Raw genomic sequence first — 24,552 nt, forward strand, 5'->3', positions numbered from 1 at the left:
AATTCGTCTCGTTACAAGAAAAATTAAGTGGGAGTCGAAAAGAAATTTCCCTGCAGTCGGGACGATTTTCAATTCCTATATGTCGCCAGAAATCCATAATCATCGTCGAGGCGATTGAAGACGATATACTCAGATGTGATGCCGCAATAACAATTGATAGAGCAAGAGTTCTTGCACAGTGGGCCCGAGATAATGGAAGAAGATTAAAGAAAATTATACGCGACCTTAGCTTACATGGAAAGAGGTGCGGATATATGCCGCCTTGCGAGACAGGACAATTCGGACAAGGACCTTCCTTTACAATACATTCGAGGTGTTCTCTCCCCTGAAACCGAGACGCCAGGAAAAGGGGGTCTTTTCCTCAAAACAGGGTTGCCAGTAAAGCATATTGATCATGGGAAGGACAAAGAGTTGGAAGAGTTCTTCAATACACAATGGTGGATGATAGCACCTGTGTTCAAGGACAAAGCAGAACTTGAACTCGCCGCAAGAGAGGTTCTGCCTTTCCTTCCCTTTGATGGCGAAGATACAGACGAAATGGAGACCAAGTAGGGACCATACAGCGAGGAGCTTTAGTCGTTTGCACTACAATTCGAAAGCGACAAATTCTTGAATCTTAAGCATTGGAAGCTTAGTATTTATTTTTTCAGTCTAAAGACGTATGTAATAAATCAAAAATGTAGGTAATTACCCCCAAAATGATTGTGGCTCTGGATACGAACTTTTTCTAATTTTTTTACTTCTCGAAGTAGGGCTATCGTAGACTTGCTGATAAAAAACCTCCAAATTGTGTCGAAAGGAAGGAAATAATCTTATTCATTAACAAATCAAGAAGTCACCAAAATTCTTCTACGCTAACAGAGCACCGAGGCGAGAAACAGCCGAGACTAAAGCACAGAGCAGAGCACGGTTGCGAGCAACAGATCTTACAGAAATCATGTTTTGTCAGGCTTATTAGTTGTCCAGGAAATATACTGATTTACTATATTAAATTCTGAAATATCTAGCAATAGCAATCTAAACCTCTCACTACCGCAGTAATACAACCCTAGATAACTTTACGAGCGTGTGTATCAAGTCCGGAAAGATATTACTTCTCTTGCCAAGCCCCCGCCAAGTTAACATCCACTTTGCTGCAGCTGAACTCAAGAAACATATGAAATCCATGGTAGACTCTGCTTTATTGTTAATCAAACCACCCTAGAAAAGATTCATCCAGAAACGGGTATCTGTTCGTGTGCGAAAAGCAAGCGACCGGAAGTATGAGGTCTTGTGAGATAGCGCAAAACTATGGCATAATCAAGAATATCAAGTTTCTCGGTTCAGTGAGTGAGAACAAAAGCGAGAGCACTGTGTGACGGCTTGAAAATGCTCGAATTAGCGATAGCAGACCAATGGGTTCCAATAAGCATATCTGTCGAAGTTAAGCGTATGCCGCGCGACCTTTCTCTATTTCCTTCCTTTTCGAGCCTCAAGTATATCCGCTGAGTATTCCTTTCGCTGCTGCACTTCAATCGCGGCCAGTCCCCTTGTCATAATAGTTTAGAACTGAATATTAGGAAGTGTGAAATGTTTCGAATATAGCTACATATCATTCCTGAGTTTATCTTCGTCGATATATAGTTCTTCAATCTCGGTAAGTTGACGAAAGTGTCTCAAACGAGGATGAAGCTCAGGATGTGTCTTGTTGATGCGATATTGGTTGAGATTGCGAATCAAATCAACATGACCCTCTGTAAAGATGAGACCGGCACGCTGCTCAGGTGTGAAGTTTTTCTCTAAGCATAAAACACCGTTGCACGCCCTAGAGCTGGGAGAACATATGGCCAGGTGATAATGTTTTACCACGATGTGGAGACTGACCAATTCGGGGAAATGGGAGAGAAATGATGTTAGAAAGTCCCGTCTGTTGAAGCCTTCAGATGTGATGCACAAGTTTTGAACTCGAGCAAGCTGAGCCCTATCCATACTATTGAGGCCATCTTGGAATTGAACCTAGTCATCACCTAGATCTTCAAGAGGGGCCTTGAACGTCTTTGCGTTGAGATAAAGTATATCCACAGCACAATCGAAATAGGTTCGAGCGAATCCAGAATAGCCATCGTCGAGAATAGAAAACATTATCTTATAACGCTTGAGCGCAACCCGGCGAGATTTAATGCAAGCTGATAACATTGCTGGTACCCGATGTCCAGATTTTAATGTTGAGACATGGCGACATGAGGGTCGACTGTTCTTATTGTAGAATGGCAGTAGGTGTTTCTATTTAAGCTTTATATTCACTATCATTTATAAGTGCTGGGTAGAAACTGAGAGGGTAGTAATAGGTAGCAAAACATGAAATTGGGTAATCTGCATCAACTATAGCTATACATCCCCTAATCACTGTCATATCTCCGAAGTAGATCTCCCCTTCATGAATTCGACAAACTCCACATCTAGTTGAAAGTAGGTTAGTAGATTTCTCACTCACTATAAATACTTTGCCGCATATAATTGTTAAGATACTTACAACTAATTTTATCCTCCGCATCAACAGACTTCATTATAACATTGTCAATCTCTGCATCACTGATTGTTTCTCCCAGATTTCCCAGAACCTGTCTCAATTGCGCTGCAGTAATTGACCCTTTCAAAGACTGATCATATTCCTTCCACGCAGATTTCCACTCCTCCTCTGGATCTTCTTCACTCGAAACAGGATTCGGGGCCGAATCTACTTTCAGATCGTCTTCGCTGACCTTTGAATCTTTTGGTTCGTGCCTTGTTCGGCCTGTCATCATGGCAATGAATTCTGCATGCATTTAGTGGCTGACCCTCTGTTCCTATAACAGATTCACGGTATCATACCATCAAAATTGATAGTACCATCGCCATCAAGATCAACTTCTTTTATGATCTGTGCAAGTTCTTCTTCGGTTGGATTTTGTCCAGACTGTTTCATCACACGGCCAAATTCCTCTACGGTGATGTTGCCTGTGGATACTAATCAGCTCTAAAAGCACTGCAGGTCATCTCACACAACCTACCTCCTTTATCCGTGTCCTGTGGGTCAAATCAGTATGAATATTCCCAACGCTAGTGCATCTCGCAGGTAAACACGTACATATGCTTCGAATGCTTCTTTGAGAATAGCAACTTCTTCATCTGACAGTGGCTTGGCCTAATCATACTAAATCAGCAGCAATAGCGGACATATAATATCTCCACATACCATAATGGTAGAATGTTCGGTATATTTAGAAAACAAGAAAAGAGATGAACAGTTCTTCAAAGTTCAAACGAGAAGCTATTTCGCGGAGCTCATCCCATCTTAAAGTGGGATGAGGGTAGGTATCTACAGGCTGCCCCTGCGTCGATTATGCTTACGTGATAGTATAATCATCGGCGTATAACGTTTCAGCAAGGACAGTCGTTTGATATCGCTGAATTCTAGCATTATTGTTTGATACAATATCTCATCTTCCGCAATCGATTCATTTAACGCCTACATAAATCTATGCTACGAGTGTGAAATGAGATCATGAAGCAAATGCAATACCGGTACATGATGTAAGCATATGATTGGATGGGAATCTCGCCGAGCATACTGAGGGTTATCAACCGAAGAGTTAACTTTGCTCTCGTCTGTTGAATGATTAAATGGTCTGCGAGGTTTACATCATGAGATATCGCAGAGGTGTAAGTATCATATGTCACGTGACAGCAATCCTTACCCCTACAGTATCTCCATTCATCTGCTAATACCGCCAGAGCAATAGCGACGAGGAAAACAACCCGCCCACCAAGTCAAAGCCTTCCGCATGCCCTTCAACTCAGCAAACTCCACGAACACTAGTGAGCTCTAGGTCTACAATCTAGACTAGAGAACCAAGCATGTAATCATTAACGAGCTCCCTTTTCTCTTCACAATATATTCAACCCGGTCCTCAAAATTGATAAGCAACGTAAATAGAACAAAGCACACCACTAAACTTTCAGGACAAATCAATACATCTCATAGACCGGAATTTGTAACCGTAGTTGACGAACTCAATCAACAAAAAACACGGTATTCATCTAATTCATCAATCTAAACAAACTTGCTGTCCTTACTTACATACAAGTCAACATACTCATCTACTGCCATTGACTCAAGTCTCTTCGAGTCATTGCCCAAGTCAACCAACTCCTTAACCTTAGCTTCGCTGTAATGTGGTCCCAAATGTCTCTTGTATTTGGCCAAAATTTCTGGTTTGGCTTCTTCTCTTCTCAATCTGTGACCTAATGGAGCATCAACGACAACCTCTTCCAAAACTTGTCCATCGTTCAATGTGACGGTCAAAGCATTTGGAATGGTTCGCATGTTCTCGTTGTGGTAATCCTTGGTGAATTGTGGATCTTCGACACAGGCAATCTTTTGTCTGAGCGATTCAACCAAAGGAGAAGTAGCAGCCTCCCCTCCGTCGGTATAATCTGTAGCTTCAAGACGTCCAAAAACGAGCATGACTGCGGTCATGTATTGGATGCAGTGATCACGATCGGCAAAGTTGTCCATAGGCTTGAATTGTTTGTCGATGATGCGAACGCAAGCTTCGTGTGTTCGGCAGGTAATCTCCTTGATGTCAGCAGCAGACTTTCCTTGGTCTACCAATTGTTGACGAATACGTTTTGCGGCTTCAATGGCGGTTTGAGAGTGGAACTCAGCTGAAAAATATTAGATGACAAACTAGAATAGAATGCGTGGACAACATACCTGGATAGGATACTTTGAATAAAACGTTCTCCATGACATAGCTGCCATATGGACGTTGAAATTCAAACTTGTTACCCTTGAAGAGAACATCGTAGAAACCCCAGACCGGAGCAGACAAAACTGTAGGAACACCAGACTCGCCCTTCATAACCTTCAAGACTAAGTTTACGGCACGTTGGCAAGCATCACCAGCAGCCCATGACTTTCTTGACATGGTGTTTGGAGAGTGCCTGTATGTTCTTAAACTCTGTCCATCAACCCAAGCTTGTGAAACTGCATCTGCGGTTTGCTTCTCGCTCAATCCCAACAATTTGGAAACTACAGCAGCACTAGCAACCTTGACAAGTACAACATGGTCCAAACCGACCTTATTGTAAGAGTTCAAGAGTGCCAGACAACCTTGAATCTCATGTGCCTTAATCATAGCTTCCAAAACCTCTTTAATAGTTATGACTTTGCCATTGCCGAGACTTCCACCAGCTCTGTTTGTTCGAGAAATCCAATCTGCCACTGCGAGAATTGCTCCCAAGTTGTCAGAAGGATGTCCCCATTCTGCAGCCAACCAGCAATCATTGTAATCGAGCCATCTAATCATAGCACCAATATTGAATGCACCATTTACAGGATCGAGCTGAAATGGTGTACCTGGGACCTTTGTACCATTAGGAACAATAGTCCCTTCAACAATTGGACCCAGCAACTTTGTACATTCTTTGAATCGTAAACCTTCGAGACCGCATCCTAGAGTGTCGAGGAAAACAAATCGAGCTGTGTCGAACTGTCAAAATCAATTAGCGGGGTAATCAATATTGTGATTCTTTGGTAGAACTCACAGCAAGATCCGATTCAATTGGGGTGTTATGAACATAGCTGGCGATATCCTTAATCTCAGGATCGTACTCTCGAGCTTGGGGTGGTGGCGGGGCCCCAGATTGCAAAGGAGACATGGTGGAGAATTGTTTGAGCGATGGTGTTGTCCTTGTTGAAGCTCCGAAGTTTGCACGACTTCGCAGAGAAGGTAGGATTCTGAAGTTTCGTGATTGGGTTGGTAATCGAAGAGTTCTTGATGCAGTACGAACACTACGATTAATTGTCGACATCGTTTTCTCTCTTTGCTTTTCGATCAATCAATGAAGACAAATAAACTTTTCACATCAAGAAATCAAAAGACACAAGGAGTTAGTTTGGAAATAATGAGTTTGTTAGATTGTTCTCTACCCGTACTATACCTAGGCATTACCGCATGCCACAGGTCTTTTGACTGTACCAACCTTCCCCACGGATCTACAAAATCCTTCTCACTTGCCTCGGTTAAGAGCGGTTTACCTCACGGTATCGGATGTAAAAACCACTGGGTATATTATTGATTTGGTAGACACCAAGAACGGATTGGAAGATTAATAATATATGTATGTATGTATTTATGCATGTATGTACTCGTAATAATGACTACGTTGTTCTACGGTCTGTAGGTTACTGATTCAGTTCTCAATTGTCATTAACCCCTTTCGCTACCGGTGCTATTCATTACCTGTGTAAGTAATCTCAATGTTTTCACAAATGAAACGATTAGAGACTAATAAAGTACATTCCCCCCTTAAACTCTTCTTCAAGAAATAATTCGTATTCCTTCGCCATTTTCCAAATCATTTATGGAATCCGCTAAGTGCTCTCCTTGGTAACCTTTCAGCTTGATCCTTCTTTTTAGCATGCAACGATTGCCCATCAGGTTCTAGGTACGCATCCCCCCATCGGACTGCAGGATCGAGAAGTCAGTAACTATTCTTTTGTTGGAAAAATTCACCCCAAAGCTTCTCCAAAGAAGTCGAAGGATCAAGCATCCTCTTGAAGACTTCACAAGTATCATAGAAAGATAAGATGAAGCAGTGGTTGGGCGATAAGTCCTGGGGAAACATACCAAATAATTGTTCTCCAAAGTTTATATCCCTCAACGCTCTAACAGTGATGCGTAATTTCCCAGCCCAGACTTCTGAGCGGAATTCAACATTTGATGTTTGACTCGTGCCTCTGTTAATCACCCTAGTCCATCCACCTTTGTGGCCAGTAATCAATGTTGCGATTGGTTCTGTGTTGGTGTCAACGGTCTTCTTCACTACAACATCCGGGTCAATCTCTAGAACTTTTCCAGACTTATCAACGGCAGGAGGAGCATGAAAGTCTATAGATAATGTAGAGGGACACTTGAAATCACTCTCAGCACCAAGTGGAATGAATTCTCCAAGGACTTCCGAAATGATATGACCCCTTGGGACATTTTGTAGAATCCTGACTCCGCGGTCAACAGTGGTAGCCATTTTGGAATTGGATTCGGAATGATATTCTTTGATCTCTACCAAGATTCGATTGAAAACATCGATTGTCCTACAGCGACAGATTGGCTCCTCCTCGGGTGCTTTTGCTGGCTCATCTTCTTCTTGTGGTTCTTCCTGTACTTCTTCTGCTACTTCCCGCTGCCCCGTTCGGAGACCACAAGCAACACACAATGGATAGTTCTTCCCCCATTCTCGACATGGATGCTGAATATCCGCAGGCGGATATTCCCAGCTCGCTGGCCATGTTGATGGGGGAGCATACTGTTTAAAAATCTCTCTATTGAATATGTTGGCCTTCAGATTTTGAAAGCGGAGCGGAACCACACGGTTCCTCGTAGGTCCCAACTTTTCTACGTTTTCCTTCGGATTCGTGAATGGAAGCTTGAAGACGCCCTGATGTACAGATTCAGATTCGCCAGGAAGGGGCGTGAACAAGCAAGGATAAACTGTTCCATCCCCTCCAAGCCAAACTTCAAACGGATCTCTGATCGAAGGATCCAGCTGGAGATTCAAATTCGCTGGCCGTATATCGCCCTCAAACATCTTCAAACCGCTCCGTTCAAAAACTTTCATATATGGAATATGTCGTGCGATAGCAAAGCCTCTGATGCTGAAGTGTTCTAACTGAAGCTTCAAGTGAAATTCGTCCCATCTAGTAGTATGTGAGTACCCTTTTTGACCTTGCTTGGCGAAAGTTCCATCAGGCAATTCTCCATAGCTCAATGCGTTGCGGAAATTCTGTGAAAGCATGAGAACGCAAGCACTGTCAGTGCCTATGCCTCTCGCAAGGTCTTCTGGCCTTTGAGCTAAGAATAGAAATCGCAAGTATACCCCAGAAAGATCGTCAAACAACCCTTCATAAGGATCGTACGTATCGGAATTGATCAACGTGGGGTGCAAGTAGTGATATTGAAGATCCGCATAAATCTTTTCAAACAATTCCGTCGTATGGATTCTATGCCTCTCCCGCTCGATATTCGTCTTTACCGATTGTGAGAGTGGAAACTTCTTCTTCCCCCGATTTTCCAAAAACTTCCGTCGTCTCTCTCCGGCTTGAACCACAGCATCATCTTCATGTTTTCTCTTCCACCCACGACTTTCTTCCACAACCTTCTCTGCATGTTTCTCTGCCAACTTCCTCTTCCGACTTGCAAATTTCTCTTTCAATTTTCGGATTCTTTTGTCGTGTTCGAGTTTCTTCTGCTCATTGTACGCGGCTCTCCCAGCGGGATCCATAAATTGTAATTTCTCCTGCTCAATCTCGTTCTCTCTTTCTTCCATCTTCTCTCTAGCTAATCTTTCAGCCGGGCTCAGCTCACTAGACCGTCTTCTAGGAGGTCGAGAGAAAGGTCTAGAGCGAGACCGAGATCGAGACTGAGAGTCAGAAGAAGGACGTGAATCACGACGAACTGGTCGCGGACGGGGCTGTCGCCCCCTCGGCTTCGCCCATGGTGTCCAACCGAACCAATTAGCCATCACGAAATGATTGCGTCGTGGAGTTTCCTGGTATCTAATAAATAATAGCAAACTATCTCAACAAATATTCCAATAGTATAGTATAACCAAGCTATTGATATTACACTCCTCGTATCTCACACTGTCTATTCATGAAACCATACCATATCATATAATAATTCTAAATTCTTTGTACTTGATCCAATATGAATACTATAATGAAAGAAAATCTCCGCATGCAGTTACAATCACTTTGGAGCACAAATCGTCAAAGAATAGGAGTTTGTTACTTTATATTTTCTTTGATAGCTTGATAATGAGGAATTTAAGCCGTGAACGGTTTTCTCTGATGGATGACAAGGTGTTGAGTGAGCAGTAACCCCTGATACTAACTTGGCTTGAGGATTTTGAGGACAGTTGGAAATTGCCAGGGCTAATTAGTATATAGGATTACTACTAGCGTACTGTCGAATTTCTCACTGCTGTCTAAAGAAACATCAATAGTCTCGTAAATTCCAAATCCCAAACTTACTTTCCACATCCCATCACGTGATATCAATTCCCTATCTCAGATTTACACCCTGAGATGTCCATCGAGAATATCATCTCTAGTAAAGTTTCTAATAATCAAACGCCTTGCCTTAACAAGCCGTCTAACACAAGATAAGTAGCAAGCCACCAAATCTCCACAAAAGGCTTCCGAAATACAATAGATATCCACAAACACGCCCGCGGCCTAATCCTAAGACCGTATCTCCAACTCCCGATGATTACGGGGAATCATTGGCGGAATTTGGATGTTGATCCGACCGATAGATTGGATGCATGAGGAAAAGATTGGTTTTTTGTGATAATCTGCTAGTTATGAACGGGCGTGGAAGTTGAACGGTTCGAGTATGTTGGGTGTGGATATGAGGGATCGAGTACTACGTCGGTAGCGTGAGCGAAGTGGTTTCTTGTATTATTTGACTATCCACGGGGAAAAGAATTGTTTTGATTAGAATCGGTTGGTATATTTCCTGCTAGAGGAAGATGCTCAATAGCTGCTGCAAATGTATTTTTTACTTGTGTATAAATTCCATGGTATTGACGTTGCGATGCAGGGCAAATATCCACAAATGCTCACCTAACAGTGCTAAAAGTCGAAAAATGCAATACAATACCAATCGTTTCCACCACAACTTTCAAACAAAACACACAAAAACCTCAGGACAGTCTCGCGACCAACCGAACATTCACCCAACCGATATCTATCCCGAAGAGGGACTGCCCATTAAACCATGTCAGGAAAAGCTGATCTAGAGCAAGATTAAGTACGACTTCATCTGTTCTTGATATCAAAGTAGATGTGATATGTTCCATAGTCTAAAAAGGGGGTTTATTAAATCCGCGCTGTATTTATTTCCTTCTCTCCTCGCCATAACGTTGTGGATGGAATGATTTCAGACAACGAGACGAGCTTCAATTTCTGAACAAGATGGAAAAGAATAAAGAAAAGAATCTTAAAGGTTTAGACTTTGTGAACATAATTTAATTGTGTCGCAGGAATGTTTCGTTATACTGCGATTCTTTAACGTTGATTGATAGAAAACAAGCCCACGGAGACCAATAAAGGAGCAATCATCGACAATCGATATTTGGAAAGGGAAGGTCAATATTCCTTCCAGATCATACAAAGAAAGCACTTGCAATCACGGAGGCTATTATTAGAATAGTAAGAATGATTTTGCACTGTAGAGTTCTAACTTGTCTATAGAAATTGAATGATGCTGTAAGATAATGTTTAGTTTCCATCATCGCCCACCAGGGTGAAACCCGTTCCGTACCTACTGTGTATGCCAACACGAGAATCCTAATTGCCAGATTCCCCATGAATACTCCAATTCCTTCCGAAACGCCCAGATCTTCGAAATACGCTCCAATACGCATGGCTGCAATACATATGTTAAGCTTTATTCCTCTTCACTTTCGTCACTTTCTTGCTCCTCTACTTGCTCCTCTTCTTGCTGCATTAGCAACGTCTTTTCCATTTCCGCCTCCATTTCCGCCTGAAGATCCAGGTCCATTTCTTCTTCACCCTCGACGCCGGGGTTATTGACTGGACTAGGTAGTTTCAAAAGATCAACATCCTGGTTTTGTTCATAGATTCCATCGTGATCTGCATCTGCATCCTCATCTTCATCACTAATTTCTTCGCTTGGCTCTCTCTGAAAAATTGGTGCCCTATACTCATATTGTTGATGCGAGCTCTGCCCATCTGGAAATTCAACCGTGAAACCATCATCCGAATCTTCTTCTGGTTCGGGCGATGGTTCACGCGGTGGTGCTTTCGGCTTCTGTGCCTTCTCTGCCTTCGCACGAGGAGCAGGTTTTGCTTTTGCTGCTGCAGGTGCCTTTGATTTTGGAGCTTTCTTTTGTGGTACTTTAGATTGAGGTTCCTCAATGATAGCCTTCGTCGGTGGCTCCAACTGCTCATATTGTGATTGTAATTGGGCGGCGTCATCGGTCCACGGTGCGCTCGTCAAGTTCATATCGAATGTAGAATCAATGCGATCCAAAACTAAGACCTTCCTAACGGGATCGAATGTAAGTATAAATTGACCGTCTCCGGAGGTTCGAGCTCCAGTATATACATAATCATCATTGCTATCTGAAAGAGAGAGGTCGTAATTCGCAGAATTGGAATTGGAAGAAGGTTTCAGCTGTGCTGAGTTCGCGGAGGCTCCGATCGAGGGATCAGGTTTGTGATTATCTAACAATTGTCAGTCGATGATTTTATTACATTGATACGACCCAACTTGCATCTTATGCCAGTATATGTTTTGTTGGTAGATTTTCCAAGCAAGGCATCGCTGAGAACGACTGGGTATTTCCCCGGCTTATCCCAATCTATTGCTGTAGTCATGGCTGTCTTTCGATGTGAGAGGTGTTCTTCTTTGAGAATATGTTGGTATTTCGTAGTATATGACAGTAGACCAAGTCGAGGGGTAAATCGATTCTATAAAAGAATGTTTGAAGAGAAAGAGTAAAAGGAAAATTGATTTAATATGAATAATTTTAAGATTACATCAATAGATTGAGTGAGTATTGAGTGCGTATGAGCAACAGGTGATAAAAATGTACCAGTATGGGTAAGATATTCAATGATGGAAAAGAGGGTGAGAGAATGGGGATGAGATGGGGTGTGGATGGGGATGGGGATGGGAATGGGGATCTCATGAGCTAACAGTACTAGGTAAACTTAGGACGATACTCAGTTATGTACTAGGAACACACCCTGCACGGCGAAAATGAATGAATGCTTGAATGTTGATAAATTCGCAATTACCTACCCGGGGCTGATTAATGAAGATAATAGCCATGTGATACTAAATTTAGATCCTTAAAGATCACTTGTTACCTAGGCTTTGTCTTGAAGGTACACCTCTTAGTATTTTCTAGAGAGTACTAATTCTTTATATCTCACTGAGCAATTAATTAATTAATAGATCATACTGAGTTTTATATTATATATTATATATTATAGACTTTGTTATTAAGTAAGACAACGAAAGGAAACTAGTATCGTAGTAATTAATTCATAGGATAATATCTTTTAGTAAAAAAATCCGACTTTTATTAAAATCCTATATCAATTTATTTATTTAGACTTTATAATCTATAAATTAAAATTTATAAAATCTATAATATATCTCATAAGACTTTATAGTCTATTCTAATATTTTCTTATTTAAAAAAAGAAAATTCTTTAATAGTTTAGAGTATAATTCTATAAATGAGTATAACTAATAACTAGATATTCTCCTATGAATTAGTTAACACGATAGTTATTAATAGAAAATTATCCTTTGTAATAGGACAGGAGAGAGTTCTTGTCTAGTGTTGCCTACCTATGGGCTATGTTACGACGGCATCCAACATACCGCGTCACATGACATAAATTACATGTGATGGAGCGTCAAGGAGCTTCAGCGCTCCTAAAGCGCATTGCGATTCTTAACGATCCAACATATCAAAAAGGTTCTAGGGATTAGGATAAAGAATAAAGATCTATATAAGGGAATGAATTTCATTATAATATAAAGCTTCATACTTAAGAACAATTATTAGTTTCATTACTATAGTTATGAGAATTGCAACCAATTACAACCTTATTGAATTTCTATTTGAAGTTTAATCTAAACCACCTCAAGAGAACTCTAGACACTTCCACGTGACCCTAGAGGCAGCTCCCGTAACAGGCTAGTATCATTACTATCATAGGTGCGAGGTGGTACGAGATAGACACTAACAAATTCTTATCTAAATTCTTATCAATCTCACACATAATTTCCTTTGTAGATACTCTCAGTACTTTACGTAGATCGGTAGGTGAGAGTGCACGTGACCATTAGGTAGATTCATAATATTCGTGATCAATCCGTCTTGCGATCATCTTGAGTAACGTATTACAACACTCAAAGTTTCACGATGTAGGTACCCAAGTAGGCAAGGTGACACTCATAAGCACTCAGTTTCCCCTCTATCACTACCTACCAATGCAAGCGGCAAATGCTGTAATTATGCACACACAATTCATTCACCCTAGAACACCTGGTGCATGCTACCCACGTCGGTACCCAGGATGTTTGGTTCTCCCGAAGTCGGCGATTGAATATAGCCTCATGTGCATTCATACCATGCATATTAAATTTATGCGTGTGCGGGGTGGGAAGGACACTCGAAGTTTCCTTAATTACAAGGCGACATGAAATATGAAAGTGGTCTGCTTTTTCTCAAATTCTCAATACAGTTTGTGTTATAGACTTCCTTTCTATCATATACCCGATAGTGTTTTTCTAAGATCCTAAGTCTTGATCTCGTTCCCCTCAATTCTCAACATGGCGCCAGATATTTCTCAGTGGACCACGCAAAGCGACCCTTCGTTGAATATTCCTGCCGATGGTTATCAAATACCTGACATTACCTTCCGTGACCCCAAAAATCGACGCCTCAAGGTCCTCACAATTGGTGCAGGAGTGTCAGGAATCATGATGGCATATCATATCCAGAAACACTGCCAGAAGTAAGGACATCACCCATTGTGAAGCACAGAGATCAATACTAAGTTGTGCAGTGTTGAGCATGTCATTTACGAAAAGAATCCTGATATCGGAGGAACTTGGTACGAAAATAGATATCCCGGCGCCGCTTGCGATGTTCCTTCACACGCATATGCATTCTCTTTTGCTCTCAACCCTGATTGGCCAAAGTACGCTAGTGGTTCTAAAGATATCTGGAAATATCTGGACAAGGTCTGCGAAGTTTTCGACCTTAAGAAATACATGACCTTTAATACTGAGGTAGTCGGATGTTTTTGGGACGAGGAGACTGGGAAATGGACTGTCAAGATGAAGCAGACATCAGAATCTGGCGAGAAGCAATTCGAGGAGACTAGTGACTTGTTACTACATGCAACAGGCATACTGAATAATTTCAAATGGCCGGATATCAAGGGTATTGAGAAATTCAAAGGAAAAGTCATTCGTGTGTTAACAGTTGCCTTTTAGTTCATGAAATAAACACTGACTAGAGATAGACACGGCAAGATGGCCAGATGGCTATCAAGAAGAACAATGGAAGAATGAGTCCGTGGCAATTATTGGCTCCGGAGCTTCTTCGATTCAGACATTGCCTAACATGCAACCCCATGTTAAGCACATCGATGTTTACGTACGTACTCCGGTATGGTTCATCTCGATCGCTGGAAATGATGGAAGAAGCAAAGAATATACCCCGGAGCAACGTGAAAAGTTCAGAAACGACTTGCCTGCGCTTATAGAGCATACGAAGTACTTGGAAAATGAGATAAATGGTATTTGGGATTTGTTCTTCGAGGATAGCATGGCTCAGAAAGATGCTCAAAGATTGTTTGGGGCACGAATGGGCGAAATTATTAAAGACAAGAGGCTGCTTCAGGGCTTGACTCCTAGTTTCTCTCTCGGTTGTCGCAGAGTTACTCCTGGTGAGTGCACTTCATAATTAAAGGGGCCAGGCTAATGATGTAGGCGATCCTTATATGACTGCGATTCAAGAGCCAAATGTAGATGTTCATTTTTCTGCAGTTGAGGAGATTACAGAAGACTCTGTTATTGACAGTGAAGGGCAGAAATGTAAAGTGGATACAATAATCTGTGCCACAGGCTTTGATGTCTCATATCGCCCTCGCTTCCCAATAGTAGGTCAAAATGGAGTTGATCTTCGAGAAAAATGGAAGACAATCCCAGAATCATATCTTGGTGAGTGAAATCAATTCTATTCGCTTGTGCAAGAGTGGTATTGGCTGACAAATCTCAGGTCTCGCAGTACCAGATATACCCAATTTCATTACTTTCATTGGACCAACGTGGCCCATTTCAAATGGATCTGTCTTGGGATCTCTAGGCGAGGTAGCTAACTATACTATCAAATTAATTAAAAAGATGCAAAGAGAATTTATCAAGTCTATCGCCCCAAAGCAAGACATGACTGATCTTTTCAATGCACACACGCAAGAGTTCATGAAGAAAACTGTTTGGAGCTCAGGCTCAGGTTGTCGTTCTTGGTATAAAAGTAAAGCCTCATTTCCATCGCTTATCTCTAATATACTAATTCTGGAAAGATAATGAGACAGGACGTGTGAATGCGATTTGGCCTGGTAGCTCCCTGCACTACATAGAGGTTATTGAGGACCCAAGATACGAAGATTACAACATAACATACCAAAATAAACAAAACCCGTAAGTGGTCTTGATATTACAACCCGTCATAGCGAATTGTTCAAGTACTCACTTAAATAAAGATGGGCATACCTTGGACTCGGCTTTACGATTTCCAATCGTACAAGAGATGCGGATATATCACCTTATCTCAACGAAAAGGCTATCGATCCGGAGTGGTTGGAAGTTATGAAATCTGGAGTTCTGGCAGCAGATCGCGATACAAAGAAGTCAACAATCACCGGAAAGTGATACATCAACATATTCTGTCGTTCTATGGTTGCTGTCTCACTACATTCCGATATCGATAAACTCAGCGATACTGCTTCAAGATTTCAACAAAGACTGGAAAATCTCTAAATTTAAAGCTTGCTTCTTGAACTGTAGTGAAATAGTAAGAGACAGTATTTGAGGTAGGTGTTGATCGATGAATAAGTGCTTCTAACTCGCTTATCTTGAAAAGCCATCAATCCTTAGTCGACCACATGTATTCCATGGTGATAAATTTTCCTAGCATGGCTCCTGGGGACTGGTTGGTATTATACCTGTAGAACCACTTTACTTACACCTTGCTTCATGTGTACATCATTGGGGAGTTGAAACCCATAAATCCCCTCATCACAACGATGACCTGTTGATACCAATGACTATTTTTATTGCCTAGATTTCTTAGGTTGTTTCTCCGGAAATCTTGTGTCAATAATTCAGAATGACAGCTTATGCTCGTGCGCTTATCTCTGGCATTGTGGGAAAATAGAGTGATGCGGGATGAAGGATGGTGATCCCCTCCCCATACGTTCGTGGCACCGCATCTTGGCAAAGCTTATCTCCACATACATTGTGGCAACTAAGTCGGGTACCCTACTTTCGGGCCACCCCCCTTTTGGGTCACTTTTTATACCAAAAATGGAATTTTTAACTTTCTTATTTATGGATAGAATTTATTGAAAATTTATATATATATAATTTAGATCATTTTTAGTTTACCTTGAAACTTTCAGATTTTTAGGAATTTTCTATATTGAAATCTAGAACTTTAAAATATCGATTCTTAAATTTATATAGAAATCACATACAAATTTGAAACTTTTATAAAATCTTTAATAACTTTTTAATAAAAATTATTAAAAATAAACTATAAAATTTTATTATAAATTTATAATATATTTATTTTGAAGGATTCAGAAAAAAAAGAAAACTTCTTATAAATAAATATTTAAAAGAATACCCTTAAAATTATAGGAATTATTTATATTATTCTAAATTTATTGTATATTATATCTTTATATTTATTAATTTTTTTTAATTTCTTTTTTAATTTCTATATAAATTTCAATTTAAAAACTTTCAAAAAGATATATAGTTTCCTTTTAATAATTATTATTAAAAAATTATTAAAGATTTATAAAAGTTTCAAATTTATATATAATTCTTATACAAATTTAAAAATCAATATTTTAAAGTTTTAGATCTTAATATAGAAAATTCCTAAAATTTTCAAATTTTCAAAATAAATTTAAAATGGCTTAAATTATATATATTCAAATTTTTATTAAATTAGATTATATATTGATAGAGATATTAATAAACTAAAAAAGCGATTTTTGGTATAAAAGGATGGTTTAAAACAGGGGTGGCCTGAAAGTAGGGTGGTCGATTTACTAGATGTGTAGACTGAAGGAGCAACAATCTACGTGAATTGCGGAGTATGACAAATCTCACCCGCCCCACTTTAGCTTTAGAGTTCTGTTTAATAGGTCATGGATTCTTCTCTGATATGATCGGAAACCATCATTATAATGAATTGTGAGTTCTGTCAAGACACAGTATCAAATTATGGGATCCAATGATTCTAACTCCGACTTGGGGGAATTCCTCATACTTGATGATATCGTTACTGTAAGGGCAGCCGATGTACATCAAGTCCCCCATTCTTGCCTACCCTCGGCCTGGCAAGGGTGTGGCTGATTTCGAACTTTTCACTGGCCAAAATTTGGACAGGTTCATTGATCAAGCTACCAAAGAATATATACGGTGTGGTTGTACACCAGTGAGTCTTTTCGGTCATTGGGCTAAAATTTTGTGTTAACGAGATCAGGATCAAGACCAAGTGATTGCTCTTGCAGGTCCATCCGATCTCGATTATGTGGTATCATTATTTGCATTGAGTAGATTGGGATATACCGTTCTGCTCCTTTCACCAAGACTCGCAGCACCCGCGATTACAAATCTTTTTAAGATGACAAATTGTGATACTATCATTTATCCTAATCTATCTATGCTCGTTTCAAACTTATCCCAAGCCAAGAAAGACTATCTTCCAAAGGAACTGAGAATAATCTCTATGGCGACGCGTGAAATATACGACAGGCCTGAAGTACTAGGGGAGCCTCGTTTTATCAGAATGATTGACAAACATGAGGAAAGGAAGAAGGTAGCGATAATATGTCACTCTTCAGGCTCAACGGGTCTCCCGAAACCAATTTATCAACCTCACAATCGCTTCATTGCTACTGTTTCTAACAGAGAAGGAACTTCTGAATTCACAACATTCCCTCTATATCATAGTTGGGGTAACAAACACATCACTAATACGATGTGGATAGGAAAAACTATGTATTTGCATAGTGCTACAGTGCCAATGACAGCAGATGGAATGGTTGAAGTCTTGCAGAAGGTTAAGCCTTCTGTTTTGCATGCTGTTCCATATGCTTTGAAGCTACTTGGGGAGACTCGGAAAGGAGTGGAAGAGATGGCGAGTTGTTCTGAAGTTCTTTACTCGGGAAGTCAGTGTCCGGATAGTCTTGGTGATTATCTTACAAGCAAGTGAGCATAGTCGCTTTTTATTGCTCTTATACTATGAAATATCTCATTACATGAGAAAATTCTATTTTGGGGGTTTTAATTGTTGTTTACAATTGGCTATGATCAGGAGAGGATTACTAACTTTTCAATTCATCAGAGGTGTGATTCTGAACACATTATTTGGCGCGTAAGTATTCCTGAACATCCAAATTCAATGATTCACAAATTACTGAACTTAGATTCAGGACAGAATTTGGCTCTTTTGGTTCAAATAGAGGGCGTGCGCCCGGTGATCACAGTTGGAACTATCTTCGCATCTTGCCCTCAGTGATTCCACACGTATACATGAAGCCAATTGACAACAACACATACGAAAGTGTCTTTCTATCATCTCTCTCACAACTAGTAACATCAAATTCGGATGATCCACCAGGTTCCTATCATTCTAAGGATATTTTCACACCCCATCCTAATATCCCTAATGCTTGGAAATATCTGGGCAGGATTGATGATCGGATTACATTAATCAATGGAGAAAAAGTTCTTCCAACTCCGATAGAAGGACGTATTCGACATGAATTACTCGTTAGAGAAGCAGTGGTCTTTGGGATCGATAAAGCTTTACCAGGTCTTCTCGTCATACGCTCAGAAGCCGCGCGAGAAATGTCGGATGAGGAATTTATTAATGGCATTTGGCCTGCAATTGGAGAGGCAAATGCAAACGCTGAGAGTTTATCTCAAATAAGTAGAGAAATGACACTTACTCTCCCGGCTGGAATAGAATATCCGGTGACCGACAAAGGGTCTGTCATTCGCGCTCAGGTGTATCGCCAATTTGCCGAACACATAAAAGAAGTCTATCGACGATTTGAAGAAGCCGGGACGGGAACCCTAGTACTCGAAGGATCGGAATTAGAACAATATATTTTGAGATTATTTGTTAATGAATTAGGAATCCAGCTCACAGGTCCAGAAGATGACTTTTTCACTGCGGGTATGGATAGTCTCAAAGCTATTCAAGCAAGAAGCTTGCTTTTGAAAAAACTTTCCATGGGTGGTAATGTGCGGAATCTTAGTCAGAATGTCGTGTTTGAAAGTTCCAGTGTTGCTGGATTGGCGAAGAAATTATGTGCGATTCAAAAGGGGGAAGAGGTGACAGATACCGAAGATGTATTTGAGGCCATGAGGACATCAGTCGAGAAATACTCAAAATTTAAACCACATACTCCAGGCACAAGTAGTGTTGAGAAGAAAGTTGTCGTAAGTCCCCTTACGTTCCACAAAGTATCGATGTTGATAACATATACAGGTTCTTACAGGAGCCACGGGCTCCCTAGGCGCCCATATTCTCGCTCAACTTTCGCTTGATGACGAGGTCCACAAAGTATATTGTTTAGTGCGAGGCGAACATCCAAATGCGCGGATCAAAGAATCCTTGATAAAAAGAGGCCTTGACGAAGTCTCCTCCGATCCAAAAATCACAGGATTAACAAGCAATCTCAGTGATTCAACTCTCGGTCTCGAGAACTCAATCCTCCAAGAACTCAAAACCAAAACCACCCACATCATCCACGCCGCCTGGGCCGTAAACTTTAATGTCAGTTTCTCCGCCTTCGAAAACGATCTCGCCGGTGTCCACAATCTCATCCAACTATCCCTCTCCACTTCCTCTCTAACCCCCGCACGCTTTTTCTTCTGCTCTTCCATCTCCGTAGCTTTGGGTACCGATCCCCGAGCCACTATCCCCGAAGCCCCTGTCAAAATATCCCAATGTTCATCCAGCGGCTACGCGCGCTCTAAATGGGTCGCGGAACAAATTGTGTCTGTCGCATCTTCCCAATATGCCGCGCATGCATATATATTGCGTATTGGACAAATAGCTGGAGATACAAAATTGGGTATTTGGAATGAGACGGAAGCTATACCCTTGATTATTAGATCTGCGCTTATGCTTGGGAAACTCCCGATGTTGGATATGGTATGTACTATTTTTACTATACACTCTTATATTATCCTATCTCATCCCATCTTTTTCATTCATTTTGTCCCTCTTATCTATTCTATTCATTCCATCTATCCCACCCCTCTCCCCCAAATCCCATTCCCCCTCCAACCCGACTAACATCAACCCCTCAGCACTGCACCTGGCTCCCCCTCAACACTCTCACCATCACCATCCTCTCCCTGATCTTTCTCCCCCGTCCTCCAGAACCAATCTATAATCTCCTCTCCCCTCACACATTTCACTGGACCCGCACTCTCCTCCCTCTCCTCAAATCCCTCAATCTGGATTTCATTCCTTGTCCTGTAGAAGAATGGTTAGATGATTTGAAAGAGAGCGCGAGGAGTAGTGGGGGTATGAGTGTGGTAAGGGAAAATCCGTCGGTGAAGTTGCTGGGGTATTGGGAGGGGGTTTATGGTAATGGTAATGGTGGGGGAAAGGGGAATGGGAAAGGGAATGGAAAAGGAGATATAAAATTTGAAATTGGGAATGCAGAGAGGGATAGTGAACATTTGAGGGAGGCACCGGATTTGGTGGAAGAGGGATGTGGATATATGGGGATGGTGGTAGAGAGGTGGATGAAGGGGTGGGTGGGGAGGGGGAGTGAGGGGGGAAGGAGGTAAGGGTGTGAGGGTGTGAGTTGGTGAGTTGTGAGTTGTGAGTTAGAATGGTTTATCTTTAGAGGGAGGAAAGAAAGAGAAAGAAGAGAAAAGAAACTTACATTCCAGTTGTTCATTACCTACCTACTCACCGATAAGCCTCATGTCTTTCAGAGTAAAACCATAGCAAGATGAGATCAGAATATTACAAACGCTCCATCTGAACATATATCACATACAGTATGACATCCCATTGCCATCCTCTTAATCAACACAATAAAATCTAGAATATCAAAAATCCTCGTCTCCAAGATTGAATTTAAACACACCCTCGTCTTCCCCTCCCCTTCACAATGCATATCAAAATATCAATCAGTGACCAACTCCTCCGCATACCCTTAGTCACGTTCGTACACTCACTAAACCCCCTCGCCCATTTCACTCATCTCCATCTCCATCCTCCAAACTCTCACATCAGCCCGTAATGTACAAATTCAAAATCTCTTTCTCTTTCACTGCCACCCTGGATTTCCATCTCCATCTACATCTTCATCTTCATCTTCATCCACATCTCCCAAAAACCTTCCCCTATTTCAATCTTCTCCTCTCACAAAAAGTTAAAACTCATCTTATTTTATTTTTTATTTTTTACCTACCTACACAATATATCTGTCAGCTCATTCCCTAACACACTTTCCACCCCTGACTCCCTCATTATATACGAGTATATATTCCTTCTATTCTTTCCTTTCTTATTCAATCTTCTACTCTACCCCTTCTATCCCTCATATCACCTCTCTATTTTAGCCTTCTTTCAATCCCCAATTTCTTTACCTATCCTTCAATATATTTTTATTTCGATTCCTACTTTATCCTATTTCTATCTTCCTCCATTCCTCCTCATTCCCTATCCCACACCCTCACCCCCAGACACACATACTCATTATTTATTCTCCAATCCACAGATATCCACATCCCCATCCCATCCTAATTCCTATCTTATTCTCAACCCCTTTCTCTATTCCCACATACACACCCATACACAAATGCCCTAATCTCACCAGCAATCTAGCAACCCTACAATGTCCTCCTCCATACCCCTCCAAAATCCCCACTCGCTATCTAATCCTCCTCACCAACCCCCTCTTGATAATAACAGTCCTAACAACTCATAAATATAGATATAAACAAAATCAAAAACACAAACCCACCCCCGAAATTATTTCCCAGAACCATTTCATCTCATCTCTCATTACAACCCCATCTCATCAAACAAAAAAAACGACCAATCAGACGACCAATCAAACGACCAATCAATATAATCTTCTCACTGCTATTAAAACAATCATTTAAATTATTCTACTCCTCCTTATTATCTACTCTCTCATCCCTTATACTCTACTCCTCCTTATTACTCTACTCATTACTCATTACTCTAAGTCAACTACCCCACTTTCCGACCACCCCCTGTTTCCGACCACCTAAAAAATTCATATTATCTACACTTAAAACTTTAATAACTCAATAACTATTGAACTTCAATGAAATCGCCTGTAGAATCACTTTCTATAGCACTAGAGCTATCATCTACCTCATCTTCACGATCTCCAGCTTCAATTTGTGTACGCCTTATAGCTCTAATCCCTGCGAACTTCGAATTTGGAGATACCACAACCTTTCGCCTTTTTCTAGGTAATGCTTCATCTAATTGATATTCTAGCTTTCTAATCTTATTCTCTGCCTCTAAGAGTTCATAATCCTTAGCATCGAATCCTTTTATAATCTTGCGAAATAGTAATCTTCGTGTTGGCAAATCGATCTCCTTCTCTTGAATCATTATATCTCTATATTTTCTGATATCGGCTCCTTTTTGAGGGGTTTTCCATTGAATAAACGATGAATATATATTCCATTGAAGAATATGATCATCATCAGATTCAGGATTAAGTGATAAAACCTCTCTATTGCTATTTTCAAGCAAAAGTCGACTCATAAGAGGTTTAGCCATATTTTTGGGCCAAAGACCACTAGCTTGCCACCCAGACTTGATATTTTGAATAGTTAAACCTTCTATTCTAGCCTTCTGATAGCAAGAAAGGAAATTGCGCTTTCCAATTGGTGAGGAATCGGATAATAGACTTAATTTATTAAGTTCGATTCGATATGCACTTTTTAGGGGTGAGAACACAGATAAATCGAGTGGTTGTAGTACGTGTGACGTATGTGGTGGGAGAAATAAGAGATATATGTTGTTATTAAAGCATTCTAACATAAATGCTGTAGTTTCATGGCTTCCGTGTCCGTCCAAAATGAGGAGTCTTGAATTTTCCGGCTGAATAGGGGTAGTTTGAGGGATATAGATCTTTTTCAGCCATTCTAAAGCTGTAGCATCTGTAGTCCATCCATTTTCTGTAGCGGTAAAGTTCCAACCCTTGAATAGAGTCAAATCTGTTGGAAACCATTGTTGTTGAACTGATTTTCCCTTATATATTACAAGGGGAGTAATGCTTTTTCCATTGGCTGAAATGCATTCTATAAAAGAGGTCCAAATTCGAGATCCAGGTTGCTTTTTTTGAATAAATCTTCGATCAGTGCTTCCTACTACTAGTCCATTAAGACCCTGACCCTCCATTATACCTGCTTCATCCATATTCCATCTGTTGGCCGGCTTAATAGCCTTGATTTCAGGGATTGCGAGGTTCCGGAACCACTTCTTAATAATATCAGATGTAGCACCTGAAACTAGTGCAGAATCGATTTGATGTTGCTTCTTAGTTCCAATATTAGGATGCCTTCGAAAAAAGCTATGTATCCATTTCTTTCCAAGTGAGGGATCCTCCCCTCGTACAATAAGGAGGTGCTCTGCCATCTCTCTGATTTGACGATGTGTAGGGCTAGTACCAAGAGCTTCCTGTACTAATATCCATTCTGCTAGTCGATTCTCCTGAATTGGAGATAACTTTTGAAGTATTTGGGCGCCTTTTTGATGCGAAACTCCACCATATATTCGATCGTGAAGTGTGGTACGTGGAACACCATAATCCAAGCTAGCTCTTCGTATGCTTGCTCCATTTGTAATCGCTCTAAGAGCCTCTGCGATATCTTCTTCGGTATATCTATTCTTCATATCACAATTATAATAATATCAAAATTTCAAATCAATTGATTAAAGCATTGTTGAGTTATTCAAAGTATAAATTTTATAATTACTCAAAGCGGTGTGGTTTTTGAGGTGGTCGAAAAGAGGGGGTGGTCGGAAAGTGGGGTAGTTGACTTACTTATTATTTATTATTCTATTTATTACTCTACTCACTAATCATTATTCTACTTATTACTTATTAATCTATTTATCATTTATTATTCATTAATCTACTAATTACTCCTCTTCATTACTCCTCCTTATTACTCATTACTCATCCTCTCTTCAATTCAAAATAAACAATTTCGAATCAAACATATAGTCTCGAAATAACGTGGTTTATCATCATGCGGCCCACTTTCACCTCAATTTGCACCCTTTTATTTCAACACGCGTTTTATCAACAACCCACGATGCATTCGAATAATGAAGAAGCCCGTATACTCCTAGCTATCGATGCTATTCATAAAGACAAAAAACTAAGTGTTAGAAAGGTTGCTACGATGTATAATATACCACGTACAACACTACGGCGTAGAATAGACGGTTTTACCCCTCGTACAGAATATCGACATAAAACCCATAAACTTACAGAATTAGAAGAAGAGATCATTATTCAATATATTCTTGATATGGATTCGAGAGGTTTTCCACCTAAACTTAAAGGGGTGGAAGATATGGCGAATCATATTCTTGAATCGAGAGGTGGAAAAGCGGTTGGAAAGCTCTGGGCGCATCGATTCGTAA

The 24,552-nt window shown here is 40.6% G+C and overlaps 9 protein-coding genes across 9 annotated transcripts; 3 read left to right on the top strand and 6 right to left on the bottom strand.

Moving 5' to 3' along the window:
• Nucleotides 1-234: 234 nt before the first annotated feature.
• EAF01_004459 (uncharacterized protein) lies at nt 235-552 on the top strand (the record flags this gene model as incomplete). The annotated part of the gene is made up of 1 exon (XM_038912713.1): nt 235-552. One exon carries the CDS (start codon nt 235-237, stop codon nt 550-552), a length of 318 nt encoding a protein of 105 aa, XP_038772397.1.
• A 1,032-nt stretch (nt 553-1,584) lies between these two features.
• EAF01_004460 (uncharacterized protein) lies at nt 1,585-1,968 on the bottom strand (the record flags this gene model as incomplete). The annotated part of the gene is made up of 1 exon (XM_038912714.1): nt 1,585-1,968. One exon carries the CDS (start codon nt 1,966-1,968, stop codon nt 1,585-1,587), a length of 384 nt encoding a protein of 127 aa, XP_038772398.1.
• A 350-nt stretch (nt 1,969-2,318) lies between these two features.
• On the bottom strand, nt 2,319-3,362 carry EAF01_004461 (uncharacterized protein). The gene is made up of 6 exons (XM_038912715.1): nt 3,215-3,362; nt 3,107-3,163; nt 3,030-3,045; nt 2,851-2,976; nt 2,513-2,794; nt 2,319-2,438 (listed from the first exon to the last, which is right to left on the bottom strand). Exons 1-6 carry the CDS (start codon nt 3,215-3,217, stop codon nt 2,389-2,391), a joined length of 534 nt encoding a protein of 177 aa, XP_038772399.1. The 5' UTR covers nt 3,218-3,362; the 3' UTR covers nt 2,319-2,388.
• Nucleotides 3,363-3,461: 99 nt separating this feature from the next.
• On the bottom strand, nt 3,462-5,982 carry EAF01_004462 (uncharacterized protein). The gene is made up of 3 exons (XM_038912716.1): nt 5,569-5,982; nt 4,736-5,513; nt 3,462-4,686 (listed from the first exon to the last, which is right to left on the bottom strand). The coding sequence occupies exons 1-3, from the start codon at nt 5,833-5,835 to the stop codon at nt 4,073-4,075; spliced, it is 1,659 nt and encodes a 552-aa protein (XP_038772400.1). The 5' UTR covers nt 5,836-5,982; the 3' UTR covers nt 3,462-4,072.
• A 525-nt stretch (nt 5,983-6,507) lies between these two features.
• On the bottom strand, nt 6,508-8,544 carry EAF01_004463 (uncharacterized protein; the record flags this gene model as incomplete). The annotated part of the gene is made up of 1 exon (XM_038912717.1): nt 6,508-8,544. One exon carries the CDS (start codon nt 8,542-8,544, stop codon nt 6,508-6,510), a length of 2,037 nt encoding a protein of 678 aa, XP_038772401.1.
• Nucleotides 8,545-10,475: 1,931 nt separating this feature from the next.
• Nucleotides 10,476-11,428, bottom strand: EAF01_004464 (uncharacterized protein; the record flags this gene model as incomplete). Its single annotated transcript, XM_038912718.1, has 2 exons — nt 10,476-11,275; nt 11,326-11,428. 2 exons carry the CDS (start codon nt 11,426-11,428, stop codon nt 10,476-10,478), a joined length of 903 nt encoding a protein of 300 aa, XP_038772402.1.
• A 1,975-nt stretch (nt 11,429-13,403) lies between these two features.
• EAF01_004465 (uncharacterized protein) lies at nt 13,404-15,512 on the top strand (the record flags this gene model as incomplete). The annotated part of the gene is made up of 7 exons (XM_038912719.1): nt 13,404-13,588; nt 13,640-14,049; nt 14,102-14,527; nt 14,571-14,801; nt 14,860-15,114; nt 15,164-15,281; nt 15,344-15,512. 7 exons carry the CDS (start codon nt 13,404-13,406, stop codon nt 15,510-15,512), a joined length of 1,794 nt encoding a protein of 597 aa, XP_038772403.1.
• Nucleotides 15,513-17,172: 1,660 nt separating this feature from the next.
• Nucleotides 17,173-20,934, top strand: EAF01_004466 (uncharacterized protein; the record flags this gene model as incomplete). Its single annotated transcript, XM_038912720.1, has 7 exons — nt 17,173-17,310; nt 17,359-18,086; nt 18,223-18,252; nt 18,311-19,325; nt 19,375-20,043; nt 20,202-20,432; nt 20,908-20,934. 7 exons carry the CDS (start codon nt 17,173-17,175, stop codon nt 20,932-20,934), a joined length of 2,838 nt encoding a protein of 945 aa, XP_038772404.1.
• Nucleotides 20,935-22,194: 1,260 nt separating this feature from the next.
• EAF01_004467 (uncharacterized protein) lies at nt 22,195-23,793 on the bottom strand (the record flags this gene model as incomplete). Its single annotated transcript, XM_038912721.1, has 1 exon — nt 22,195-23,793. One exon carries the CDS (start codon nt 23,791-23,793, stop codon nt 22,195-22,197), a length of 1,599 nt encoding a protein of 532 aa, XP_038772405.1.
• Between the last annotated feature and the right edge of the window lie 759 nt (nt 23,794-24,552).

Source organism: Botrytis porri (assembly GCF_014898465.1).
Source record: "Botrytis porri strain MUCL 3234 chromosome Unknown BPOR_005, whole genome shotgun sequence".
Classification (NCBI taxonomy): Eukaryota; Fungi; Ascomycota; class Leotiomycetes; order Helotiales; family Sclerotiniaceae; genus Botrytis; species Botrytis porri.

What these genes read in the sequence shown, in the direction of transcription:
- EAF01_004461 (XM_038912715.1), bottom strand. An exon ending in TGGTACTATCAATTTTGATG is followed by an intron (nt 2,795 to 2,850) that starts GTATGATACCGT and finishes AAATGCATGCAG; the next exon opens with AATTCATTGCCATGATGACA. An exon ending in TGCGGAGGATAAAATTAGTT is followed by an intron (nt 2,439 to 2,512) that starts GTAAGTATCTTA and finishes ACTTTCAACTAG; the next exon opens with ATGTGGAGTTTGTCGAATTC.
- EAF01_004462 (XM_038912716.1), bottom strand. Translation starts at nt 5,835, where the DNA reads ATGTCGACAATTAATCGTAGTGTTCGTACTGCATCAAGAACTCTTCGA. An exon ending in CAATTGAATCGGATCTTGCT is followed by an intron (nt 5,514 to 5,568) that starts GTGAGTTCTACC and finishes TGATTTTGACAG; the next exon opens with TTCGACACAGCTCGATTTGT. An exon ending in ATTCAAAGTATCCTATCCAG is followed by an intron (nt 4,687 to 4,735) that starts GTATGTTGTCCA and finishes AATATTTTTCAG; the next exon opens with CTGAGTTCCACTCTCAAACC.